General features: G+C 40.0%; 1 protein-coding gene across 2 annotated transcripts in view; it reads left to right on the forward strand.

Moving 5' to 3' along the window:
* The window catches only part of PTPN2 (protein tyrosine phosphatase non-receptor type 2), a 33,983-nt gene extending 21,657 nt beyond the window's left edge, over nt 1-12,326 (forward strand). The window contains exons 7-10 of one of the 2 annotated variants that reach the window (XM_075728321.1): nt 698-856; nt 4,421-4,611; nt 6,776-6,877; nt 11,522-12,326. In XM_075728321.1, the coding sequence (XP_075584436.1) occupies nt 698-856; nt 4,421-4,611; nt 6,776-6,877; nt 11,522-11,543 (474 nt within the window). In that variant the 3' untranslated portion in view covers nt 11,544-12,326. Of the gene's footprint in view, nt 1-697; nt 857-4,420; nt 4,612-6,775; nt 7,892-11,521 lie in introns of those variants that run through there. The other variant, XM_075728320.1, reaches the window with a different exon arrangement.
* The last annotated feature ends 949 nt before the right edge of the window (nt 12,327-13,275 follow it).

Consider the following 13,275-nt stretch of genomic DNA (forward strand, 5'->3'; position numbering starts at 1 on the left):
TGGTAATAACGAGAGGTACAGCACATGGTTGGGTGAAGTAGGATTTCACTTAAATTGTAAGACACTTATCTTCTGGTTTGGTTAGGTCCTCTAAGTTTTTTATTTTCAGTTTTTCTTTTTTTTTCTGCATTTTGAAAACCATAGGTGTATATTTTGATGCAAATATACTTTAATATTAGACAAATTAAAATGAACATTACAAGAGGCGCAGACTGTGGTTAAAAACACCCCATGAACGTAGTGTGGGGACAAGTGCGTGCATTGCTTGGATTAGGGATACTGCTTTAAATAAGGAAACTTTTGCTACATTTGGTCATTCCAAATTGCTGTTCCATTCAGGAGCAGTAGAAAATACTGCTTTATGGTTCTGATTCTTACAGTCCTGTTTCAAAGTACAAATACATGCCTGGATAAAATCAAGCATATCCAAATTCCTTAAAGACTTGATATTAGGGTACTGATTTATTTGGTTAATACATGAATATTGATTTGGTCATAATAAGCTTTCATTAGATGGTTGGCTTTTTTCCTGTAAAAACAATTTGGAAATAATTTGATGTGTTAATTTTTTTATAATTAATGGAAACATAATATGAAGAAATGAATTTTTAGATTGAATTTTATGACTCACTTGTTATTTTTTTATATGTTGTCTGTCTCAGTAGCAATGACGCTTTCAATGTAACTTGCTTTACAGATGGAGAAAAAAGACCCATTTTCTGTAGATATTAAGAACGTATTACTGGATATGAGAAAATATCGAATGGGACTTATTCAGACTCCTGACCAACTAAGGTTTTCATATATGGCTGTAATAGAAGGAGCAAAATATATAATGGGGGATTCAACCATACAGGTAAATGTTTAGCTCCAGGTATTTAAACACAAACAGTAGACTGCTAACAGTAGTTAAGAATGTGTTCCAAACTATTTTAAAACATTGAACCTTGTGGGATTGAAATAATTTGCCTTTTTCAGTGGATGCCTAGAAGGTACTAGAGGGTATCTGATCAGCACCTTCTATCAGCTAAACTTTTAATCCTATGTATTTGTTCCCTTTATATAAAATATAAAAGCAACTTGTCTGTAGTAATGCTTAAAAGAAAAAGAAGGTTAAATCGGTATCTTCAGTACTGAAAAGCAAAAGTAATGCCTGGTATACTTTTGAAAAGATAGAAAGGATCTTTTTAGGATTTCTTGACCTTTGCTATGTATTTTCCTAACAATAAAGTCCCCTTATGCTACAGATCAGGTTTATTAGTGAAGTTGCTTTTTCCCAACACCACCCCCACTCCTCATCCTTTAGAATTTGCATTACAGTTAGTAGAATCTAGCTGAATATAATGAGTTTTGGGGTAAACAGATTACCAAATCTCACTATTTTATCAGTGTGGCTTGCAGATGTAACACAAGCTACAGCTGTTTGAAATGGCTGGGGCTGGGTGGGAGGGGGGACTGGGAGGAGAGGCTGCGAAACAGACTTAATTCTGCTTTCATGGGCCAGGGCTTTTTTTTATTTTGTTGATCTCTTAAAATTGTGACTGAAGCAGATAAACTAAAACACATTTCCTCCTGTTTAAGTAGCTAGCGATAGGACGAGAGGAAATGGGCTCAAGCTGTGCCAAGGGAGGTTTAGGTTGGATATTAGGAAAAAATTCCTTTACGGAAAGGGTAGTCAAGCATTGGAACAGACTGCCCAGAGAGGTGGTGGAGTCACCATCCCTGGAAGTGTTCAAAAAACGGGTAGATGTGGCACTTGGGGACGTGGTTTAGTCTAGTCTACCCTTGATTGGTTTAGAGTGGACTTGGTAATGTTAGGTTAATGGTTGGACTGGATGTTCTTAAGGGTCTTTTCCAACCTAAACGATTCTATGATTTCTTTTCTGTGGTTCTGGTAGTTGTCAGATTCTTCTTTGCCAAATATTTCTTGACTTGCTATGTAAATAAATAATTTTGCACAACTACTAATCAACACCTAGGTAGTGTGCGGCTAGTCTGACCCCTGTGCCATGTACCTAGAAGGCTGCATGATTCATCCTGTCACTAACAGCAATTTAGCCTATTTTCTGGAAGCTGTTTCTGATTGTGTGAGGGTATTCTTCTCTCTAATAATTTTTCTGCTTTTTTTTTTAAAAAAAAAAAAACAAACAACTGTGCTCCAAACTGTGAGCAGCTCTGGTTCCCACACTTATGCATCTAGATCACAGGATTTCTTCTTTCCGGGTACATTGTCAACTCAGAATATTGCTTGTCGGTTATGAAGTGTGTTATTTCTTCATACTAACAGAAAGCCTAAGAAGGCACGCTTCTCACTTGTTCTTTTTTTCTTTTTCTTTTTCTTGTTATGATTGTTTAGATGATCTTTCCTAAACCAGTGTTTTCTGTAGTGCAGAAAACTGTCCTGGTGCTTTTCTCTTTAGGCCTCAGGGTCATGTGCAGAAAATCAGTTGGCACTACTTAATAGGAGTATTTCTCCTTTCAAGGTCAGCTCAATAATTTTTTTTTTTTTTTCCCCCTGTAGGGAACAGTTGTACTGTCCAGAATTTGAGAATTGTTTACTTCTCTCTGCTAGTAGTGGGGAGGGCATGAAGTCATTGAATGCTTCTCTAATATAACATTACCCAAATGTTAATCTCTGACATGTCCTTGGATTTTGGAAGTCAGTAAGCTGTGCAGACAAACACAACGTATGCTTGAGCCTTTACTTGCTTGCACCTAGTGGCTGCAACTGCAGCACTCGTATCGGGGGGTGAGGAGTCTCTTCCCCTCCTTTTGCACCTCTGGGATTTCCACCTGTGACTGACAGGAAGGATCATACACTCACCTAGGTTGCCCTGAAGCCCTGCAGAGGCATGTAGTTGGTGTGCCACTGCAGCTGAAACAGTTACTTGCTTCCTAATTATACTACAGCACTGCACTGTGTAAAATAGGTGAGGTGGAACAAGATGGAAGTTTTCATTTCTATAAAATTCCTTTGTAGTAAAGATAAGTTAGTATTGCTTCAACAACATAGTAGAATAACTTAGCATCACTCTCTCAGAAAAATCTGTTGAAATGAGTGGTCTCTGAAAAACAAATTTGTGGCTTTGAAAGGACAAAGAACGTCAAATTCCTTAGGTCCGTAGATGTGGTTTGCAGACAGAGAACAAGAATATTGTAATTTTGTACTGAACCTTGTGAATCCCAAAACTGTGTCTGGCATTCACCTGATTCTGTCAACTGAACATCTTAACACACCTTTCCGTTGTCTCCATTCATTCCAAGAGACAGTACAGGCCCTAAGTCTTGGCTGCCCTATGCAGGTGTTTCCGTTACAATTTTAAGGACAACTGTATTTCTCAAATCAAACTTTGTCACTTCTTTGTTTCTTCCAGACGTAATTTCACAAGACACAGTGTAGTACTTCAGTTCCTGAGATATATTTTTGTTGTTCTTTTTTGTGAAGTTGCAGGTACTGTTGTGAAATGGGAAAGGTAATTTAGCAACACAATCCAGAGACTGTTTGATACTTAGTTTAGACCAGCAGTCTCAAATTAATTTGACAGGCGAGAATCTAACACTTGTTTTGTGAAGAGTCAATTTTCAGTTCATCTTTCTTATCGTAGATGTTTAAAAGTAACTGATTCCCCCCTGCCCCGGTATTCTATATCTTTGTAGGCTGGCTGATTTGTGTGAGAAGAGAACCGATTGTTTTTTAGGGGCAATTCTTTTCATTCCTGTTACTTTTCTCGGGTTTTTTTCTGCATGAAATTTTGTTGCAAGAAATCCTTCAGACTGTTCATTGTTAGGACAGTTACCCATTAGGACAGAGATCTAGCAAACCAGTTCTACTTACCATCTTTTTTTTTTCCTTCCATCTCATTCCAGATTACTTCTCAAAACAAGGTGAATATCTGTTTTATGATGCAGTAGATATCTGGGCTAATGGATCACTATGTGAAATAGTAGGCCACAACTTTGGCATAAATAACCCTGGACTTTTCTTCATTTATGTTGCAAATTTTCCAGTTCTCTCTTTAGGCAGTTCTTGCACACAAGGTCCTACTGTGTTTTGGAGCCATGAAAGGTAACAGCACAGCGTAGGCCTGTAGAGGGAGATGGAAAGTGCTGGACAGTGTGGGACCATACAAGACAGGTTGCTTCCTCATTGTGGAGCTACTGTAGACAGTACAAACCCCGAAGTTAGTGGCCTCATACCTCCATGGTAGCGTCATCCTGGAGAAATATAAAAAGGGGTCATTGTTGGAGAAAATTTACCTTCATCTAACCTTATTTCTTCATCTAACAATTGTTAACCTTTTTTCCTTGATCTAGCAGTTCCTTTAATATACTTCTGTGACTTTTCTGTGGGAAGACATCTTGGGCAAAGAGGGCTTTCAGTGTTAGGGGAATGTTTGAAATATGTTCTCCTTGTTTGCAGAAACGTTGGAAGGAGCTCTCTAAGGAGGACCAAGCACCAAGGTCTGAGCAGTCTCCTCCACACCCAACCAAAATAACCACAGAGAAGTACAATGGGAACAGCATAGGCCTGGAGAATAAAGACCAAATGGACAAAATAAATACTGACATGTCCACTAAAGTTCAAGATATCACAGATGGAAACATTGAAAGGTAGGCAAAATGAGGAAACCATTTAGAAAGCAGATACGATCTCTTGAGAGGCTGAATTGTATGCTTTTCTTATCGTAAGAAACCTTCAAGATCTTTCTTCAGTAAAGGGAAAGGACAGGTGGTATTTGACTGATTGAATTTTTCTTTTTTTAAATACTACTTCAGTTATTCCTTGTAATAAACCCTTATTGTTTAAAGACCAAGAGAAGAAAAACATTTCTCTAATTGAAGCAGCTAAACCTCATGCTTGAAAGCCTTTTCCTACAAACCTAGAACTCTGTTCTGCAGTGTGAATTAGGTCCTAAAAGTGCCCAAAATAATTTGATACTGATTTTTAAATATGGTGCTAACTTCTGTTTGGAAAAATACATGTGTCATGGTTTAGCCCCAGCCAGCAACTAAGCACCACGCAGCCGCTTGCTCACTCCCCCTGCCCCGGTGGGATGGGGGAGAGAATTGGAGGAGTAAGAGTGAGAAACACTCCTGGGTTGAGATAAGAACAGTTTCATAATTGAAATAAAGTAAGAGTAATGATAATAGTAACAATATAATAATAATGATACACGAAGCAAGTGATGCACAATGCAATTGCTCACCACCCACCGACCGATACCCAGCCAGTTCCCGAGCAGCGATCGCTGCTCCCTGGCCAACCCCCCCAGTTTCTATACTGAGCATGACGTCATATGGTATGGAATAGCCCTTTGGGCAGTTTGGATCAACTATTCTGGCTGTGCCCCCTCCCAGTTTCTTGTGCTCCTGGCAGAGCATGGGGAGTTGAAAAGTCCTTGACTAGCATAAGCAGTACTCAGCAGCAACTAAAACATCAGTGTGTTATCAGCATTCTTCTCATCCTAAATCCAAAACACAGCACTATGCCTGCTACTAGGAAGAAAATTAACTCTATCCCAGCTGAAACCAGGACAACATGATACTTCAGAAGCACAAAGTTTTTTATCATGTACTGCTTTCCATATGATGATTGCAGTTGTATCACTGAAGCCGCATGTTGCCCTCTGTTCATGTTAAATCTACCCCTGTGAATAGATTTCTGTGGTTTAGCTGTGGCATGTGAATTTGTCTTTCAAGTTTCTCTGCCTCATGTGTAGTAATGCCTCAGCTGTGAGCTGCTGTATTGGGAATTACCATGCGAATTGCTGTGCCTTGAGGTGCTGTGTCACTTGGGCCTGCCTGTGTGAGGGTAGCGTGTGGATCCACAGCCAGAGACCCAGAAACCCGGCTGGCTTGTGCCCAGCCGAGCCGTGCAGTGCACGGGAGGAGGCAGTGTCTGTCCCAGAGGGCTGCAGTCGGAGACGAGATGTGGCAGTTCAATGTAGATAGACTGGAATTCTGAAATAACAGGTGGCTTACTGAATGCCGCAATGAGTTTATCTTTCCATGTCTTTACGAGTGTTTTGAGAGAGGATGACAGCGATTCTGTAGATGTTTGAAGGAGCCCCTCATAAGCAGGATGGGGGGCATGGCTGTGAGTGTGGTGTTTGTGCGCTAGGACTTGGACAATCAAAGCATTTTTTCAGTTACACTTTCTTAGAGATCGTGAGGATACTTTTGGAGACAAGAATTACAAGGCAGCCCTGATAGGCTAAAAGTCAGTTGTGTGTTGTTACACTGTGTCCTTGATCAGGATTTGGTTTACGGCCAAGATGAGTACTATTAAACTGCACACAGACACGAGTAGTTCAGGATCAATATATCGGTGAGGCTAGTGTGAACTCTGCAGTGGAGGCACACACTTAAATACTGTGAATGTTTGCACATAGTACCTGACAGTGCAAATAAAAGCAGCCTCTGTGCAAAAAATCTCAGCCAAGTGGGGCACTGATGGGGGTGAAAGACTAAGCTGAGATAATTAAGCTAATTCTGTTCCCTATTGAACACGTAGGTCAGGCACCACTTACATCTTTACATATGTCATTTACTTACTTCACAAGGCTTTGCTGACCTGAAACTGTCCACATCAAGGCTGTTAAAATGGAATAAAGATTGCTTGGTTTAGATTTTATATACTGCTGCCATACGCTACTGGTGGGTTGGTTAACTATTGGGAGTGTGTTGGGAAGAGGTTTGTTTTCATATTTTAATAGCCTTTTTTCCTGTTCTACAATTTAAGATTTACCTTTTTTTTTCTTTCCCCCCCCCCCAGTACTGTCCGAAAACGACTGCGAGAGGGTAGAAAAGCTAACACAGCACAGAAGCTGCAGCAGATGAAGCAGAAGCTAAATGAGACTGAAAGAAAAAGAAAAAGGTGGTTATATTGGAAACCTATTCTCACTAAGATTGGGTTTGGTACACTGATTTTATTTGGTGCTTATTTTTGCTGGAAAATGTATTAAGAATGTTCCTTGTAAGTAAACAGTAAGCCTGTCTGCTCTGGCAGCTAATTTTGCTGCAAGTTAATGACTAGGGGTGTGACTTTAAGCAGTAAACTCCTTACACCTGGAATGGGTACAGACCGTTACGTACAATAGAGAAGTGATGTAAACTTGACCCCATGTCAACATCTCAGGACTTTCCGCTGCAGGTACTTACAAAAGTGAACTGCTGCCCCCCAACAGAGTTGATGGGGTTTTTTTTTGGTTATATGAGCAGGTGCAAACTTGCCGCAACTGTTTATACATTTTTTTAAAATGGTGTTCTACAGGATCTTAAGCAAACCCTGAAGCACAGAGGTTTAGCTACTGAAGGCTGTCTGGAGTTAAATTTACATGCCTGACATAAGCAATAAACAGTGTTGTATCATTTACGTTATTAATGCCAAGAAGTTATCCTTAAATGTGTGTAATGTGTAATGTACTAGTGACAAGAACATAAACATTTTATATTCTTATGAACTAGGATAAATATATTTTATAATTGCATATTTAATCTTTTTGTAGTTCACTGTACTTTTAAAAGCTCAGTTTGTACAAATTTCTGACCAAAAAAGAATTTGATTTTGAAACTAAATGTAATTATAATTTGTGGATGAAAATAATAGTGCAACCATTCCCCATATTTTGACTCTCAAATTTATGATATGAGCAGCTAGGGGTCTGATGAAGCACTTACCGATTTCTACTCTGTTAATTTGCATTCCTTATTTATTTTTTTGTAGTTTTCATTATTTAAGTAAGGCTTGGAAATTTGATTTTTTTTTTAAGGCTTTTGAGAACTTAGCCCCACTGAAAAGCATATTGTTGATTCATGTATTCAGACTTCAACTACTGTTTGAAGGCCAACATTGTTAAAATTCTGACATTCCATTAAATGTGAAACATAATGTTTTGTGTGTCTATAGATTTTAATTGCTAGAAAGAATAAAATTCGTTCATCAGTAATAGGTGTAGAAAGCACATCAAAGGAAAGTATAGTTGGATTCCGAGGATGGTTGTAATAGAAATCAAATGTTGGTAGGATTCTCCTGTACCCAGTACCTTTGGCTGTATGAACCACTTCGGTAACTTTACAAAGTCTAGAATTGCTTTTGAGGTTCCCCAGCACTGTATTAAAGCGGCATGACTTAATGACTAATATTTTGGGAGTACCTGTGCTACAGTCCCTTTAAAATTATTGAGCACTCCCTTTCCGTTAGTTGGATGGTAATGCTTTCTAAATAGTAATTCAACACAAATCATTTTCTGTCCTTTCAATTCTCTTTGAATACAGAGACCATATGTGGCTGTATGTAGCTTGCTGTCATTCAAGTTGAGACCTAATAATTTGTAGTATTGGACTGCACTTTGAAACCCGAGTTTTATTTATTCAAGCATTGCCTTGTTGGGTGACTTCAGAGAAGTCGTGTTTTCTCCCTCCATTTTCCGAGCTTGGTTGTTTTCTGTTGGGTATGGGGTTTTTGGAGGGGGCGGGGTGTGTCTTCCCCCCCCACCCCCCGCCCCTTCCTGTTGTAAAGCACTTCTTGGATTTACTGCTGAAAAATACTAAAGGAGCTAGGTAATTACTTTGCTCCTTATCCAAAGGAATTGACTTGAAAGGTTTCCAGTACATTCAAGCTTCGTAGTAACACACCAGGCACGGGGCCCAAATAGTCTGACATTTACTACGCAAGCGAAGCTGAGTTTACTGTTTGAAATTGTCATTTCACAATAGCTAATACTATTTTGGACTACGCTGTTTATATAGTAAACAAATGCTTAAGGTTCCAGATATGGAAATGAGTGTAGCTTCTTAGAACATACAGTTCTGAAGTTGGGAAATCGTGTGTCAGTAAAACAAGATAATTTATCCTGTGGTGTTACTGACCAGCTATGCAGCTCTAACAGCAAAATGACTTACTGGTTGCTGTGACGCAGTCTAGGCAGGCAGCTTTTGTATTTTAAGACATTTCATAATTGTTACAACCACAGTAACTCTTTTAGCCAACAAGAGGCTTGGCAAAAGATTCTTTTTTTTTTTTTCTTTAAATTGAGAAGACAGGGTTTTTTTGTTTTGGTTTGGTTTTTTTTCAGTATCAGCTATAACTGATAGTAGGTGTAAATGTACGTGCCTTATAAAAGATATTTTGATTATGGAAAAACACATGGAATATAATTAAATGCTTTTATAACAGAAATATTCCAGATTTTATTCTACATACTTAAAAGCAGCTAAGGAAGAAGTGCAGGCGAAACCTTCACTGAAATCATACTGTCATTTATCGCCTTCCTGTTTGCATGAGAAAGATTTCCTGGGCCACCAGTATCCTATAGACACTGAGCTCTAACTGTGTCTTGTCAAGTTGTCACTTGAATTTTTTCCCGATTCCATCTTCTAAATCCTGGCACTTTTGTCCTCTCGACCCTGAGTAGGCATTCCTCTTTTCTGGGTGGAGCAGGGCAGGAGGGGGCAATCTTGTGTCATCTCACACTCTGTTACCTTCTTGATGCAATAAAGCAGGACTTGGACATTCAACAGTTGATCTGTAAAAATTTGGTTTGGTTACATGACTGTAGGTATCTTGAGAGTCTTAACTGTTAAGAATTTAAGGACCACGAACCAGTATAGGTCTTGCACAAAACTGTTTTGTACAGTGAATTGTCCGTGACAGTAGGGGCGTAGAAGGGAAATTAAACATTAGATCCCTTAGTACTTTCCAGGGGATAATTTGGATAAAACTCTTCTTTCTGGTCCGTCAGTAATCCTTAAAAACCAAAATCTGGGGGAGGCTTGTTTTCTTTACTGCAAACTGAGCCCTTGTGATACTTTGTTATTCTGTAGGATTTAAACTTGCAGCAGTTTTGCACAACTTGGATGTTAAGTAGGAACAAATACGGGCCAAAATGAAGACCTGTCGATCCCAGTGACCTCTATCGTAGGAGACGCTTAAAGAAAGAGTAAAAATGAAGGACGTGCCTTCTGACCCCTCTCCTGCCTCCCCCCACCCCAGTTTCTGGCAAGCTGCTGGCTGGTCCCGTGCTGCTTCTAAAATGCTGTTGCACTCAATTCAAGGTGTTACTGTGTCGGGTTTTTCCCTCTGGTCTGGAAGTACGTCAGTCAAAATATTTGATGCGTAGCGGACTTCTTTGAGTTTGATTAAACAATGTTTGACTCTCAGATGAACACTTCTGTACAAATCATGCATGTTCTTGTTAAAAAAAAAAAAATCACTAACAAATGTGGACTTCCATTGCAAGGGCTTTGCAAATTCGGAATTAGATATTTAGGTTTTCTGTTTATGTTCTTGGTGCAGGGACAGTCCAGTTAGTGACGGTACATCTGTATTTTTTCTTGAAATGTATTAAGTAAAATAATTGAATTCAGTGTGAAATAGCGATTTGAAAAAAAAAAATTACAGATCTATTTTATAGAAGGAAGATGTTGCGGCTGAAACTTAGCTTATTCTGTTAAACCTTGAGTAAAATGGTTTACTGACATCAGTTTATATCCCACTGAAAAGGGAAGAGGTGTAAATGTGTACGTGTGATTGGATTGTGCAGGCAATTAAAAAGCCTGGCTAGCTTTAAGTTTAATGAATGTTAACCAAATTACTTAGTTTGCTGTTTGGTGTTATAGTTAAACCCGAGACACGTGAGGACTGCACAAGAAACTAAATTAACCATGACAAAGAGGAAGTCTTCTGCATGGCCAAGTGGCTTAAGTCAGAGGACGAAATTTGCAAAGTTGATGTAATACACAGTAGTCTTCCTGGGCTTTTTTTGGTTTTCCCCAAAGTTTTAGGTCAGTCTTTCATTTTTATGTACAAAAAATAAATGTGTTCAAAATTGCATCTCTGTCTGAGTCTTTATTTAAATTGGAAGGATAAATACTTGGAAGAATTTTTTTTTTTAATGTGTCTTAACTGATCAAAGAAGGCTGCTTTATCAGGCAGTGTAGTGCTCGCAGAACTTAAGCGTTTCACTTGCGGTAGCTTGGACGTTTGGTGCCGTAAACACCAAGGTCTTTTTCTGTGCTCCTCGGAGCAGAGCCTTACCGTCCCTGAGAACAAAACGTCCAGTGTTGGGCCGTCTGCCTCACTGCAAGAAACCTTTGCCTAGAAAGGCTCGCTCCCATGCCGCCGTGCCGGGACTGGCCTGCGAGCCCCCGGGAGGCGACGCTAGTGTCGCGAGACGCGGCCTGCCCTGCTCCCGCTAAGGCCCCGGAGGACTCCCGCGGTGCTTGTGGTTAAACGCACGCCTGAGCGCTTTGCTGGGCTGAGGCCGGCACGTGAAGCTCTCCAGCAGGCGGGTGCCTTACACTGTAATACGGAAATTCCTTCTGGAAAAGCAACGGCTTTCCAAGAGTGCTCGCTACAGGCAGACAGTAGTTGGTAGTTGCTACAGGGGGTGCATGAGAAGCTGTTTGGTGTTTATATTGAGTTGTGAACCCGCTGTCTGTTCTCATTTCTTCTTTTTTTTTTTTTTTTTCCTGTACTGTGTACTGAATCGGTGACTTTCTTCTGCATTGTATGTCACAGGCCGAGACTGACTGACACCTAAGCCTTCAAGACTTGTGAATATTCTGCAGCTATAAACTGCAAATTATTGACATGCAAAAGCGGGACATGACCCCCTCTTCGGGAACGAAAAGTGAGGTCTGTTAAGTACCGAGAAGACCTCGGTTCTCTGTTTACAGCGTAAACTGCGTCGAGGGGATGAAGACCACCAGCAGCGAGCTACTTTGCGAAACAAAATAATTTGCCGTCTTGTGTTTTTTATAATGCCTGTATTAATGTAGAAAGATGTAAAAGAAAGAAATTAGGAAATATTTTGTTTTGTACTGCCATTCTTACTGTATTTTTATACTTTTTGGCAGCATTAAATATTTTTTTAAATTGACAATATGCTGTTGTGTGCGCATTATGTTAGGGAGAACCTGTTAAGAGCCTGTTTTGTGGAAAAAGAAATGTTTCGCCTTATGGTTTCCTGATACCCTGTTGTAACTGGACAATGGCAAACTGATTAGAATGTGCTTTATTCAAATATTTTCATTAATGCTAAGTATTGTAGTTTGAGCTAGGAGGAGCTCTCGCACATTTCTTTTGCAATACACCGCTAAGAATATTATTTTATTAATCTGACCAGTTGGTTTGGTAATCCCTCTGATGTTTGCTATAAAATATGCACAAAAATGTTCAGAGTCACTGTGAAGGGTTGATGCTTGAAAGGGAGGAAAAATGGGAAATCTGATGTCTTGCTACCCACGGTCACATACAATTAATGGGTGCTGAGGGCGCACAAAGTGAATGGTGTCTTTAATTAAATGGGTTTTGGATTGTGTCATCACAGTGTCTTGTATAAGTAATATTTTGCTTCACACCTCCCATCTCCTGGCAGCATTCCCCCTGAGATGGTCTGAACAGCTTGGATGGGAAGGGGGTGAACTGGAACCCTGCTTAATGGAATTCTTCTAAGGGACTCAGCAGGGTTTCCAGCCCTGTACCTTCTGTAAGAGCTGATCTAAATTCTGCACTTGCTGCCATTCTCTGACAGTTTCAGTTAAACCTTAATTCACCAAAAAACTGTATTTGGTACAACTGTCTAAACTAGTACATGGTGGGGCTTTATATGTAATTTGTACTTTGCGTATTTTTGTAATGGGTTTTTGTACAAATCGGACAGTTGTGGAAAGTAAAGTGTGGAAGAGGGGGGAAATCTAGGCTGCCTAAGACTATTTTTGCTAAAACAAGCAGCGACCTGGAATCTTAACAGAACTCGGTTTCAAGGCTCATTCATGAAAGCAAGTATGGTCGGAGTTGTGTTTAACTTGAACTTGAAGCTGAATCAGGGGAGTACTCGATGCCATTACTTGAGCTAAATATACGCTTGGCCCCGCCTTGAAATAGTCTAAATCACCCCACTCTAGTTTGTCTAAAGCTTTTAATTTCTTTAGATGGTTAGTATTGTTCCTAGACTGTGTTGGAGGAGTGAACAGCATCACAACTTGATTCGGCTTTCATTTTCAAGTTGGTGCAGCTGTGAGACCAGGAGTGTTTGTAGTGAGAGATCAAGACCTGGCCAAAACCACTGCAATAAACCCTGGTGGTGGTGAATAGAGGAGCGGAGCCCGTTTGTACCACCCACGGCATCTCTGGGTGCAGCTTTGTCGTGCTTTAACCCCAGCCGGCAACTAAGCACCAGCCAGCTGCTTGCTGAGTCCCCCTTGGGGGGATGGGGGAGAGGATCGGAAGGGTAAACGTGAGAAAACTCGTGGGTTGAGATTTAATAGGTA

Source organism: Pelecanus crispus, chromosome 2 (genome assembly GCF_030463565.1).
Source record: "Pelecanus crispus isolate bPelCri1 chromosome 2, bPelCri1.pri, whole genome shotgun sequence".
In the NCBI taxonomy this organism is placed as follows: Eukaryota; Metazoa; Chordata; class Aves; order Pelecaniformes; family Pelecanidae; genus Pelecanus; species Pelecanus crispus.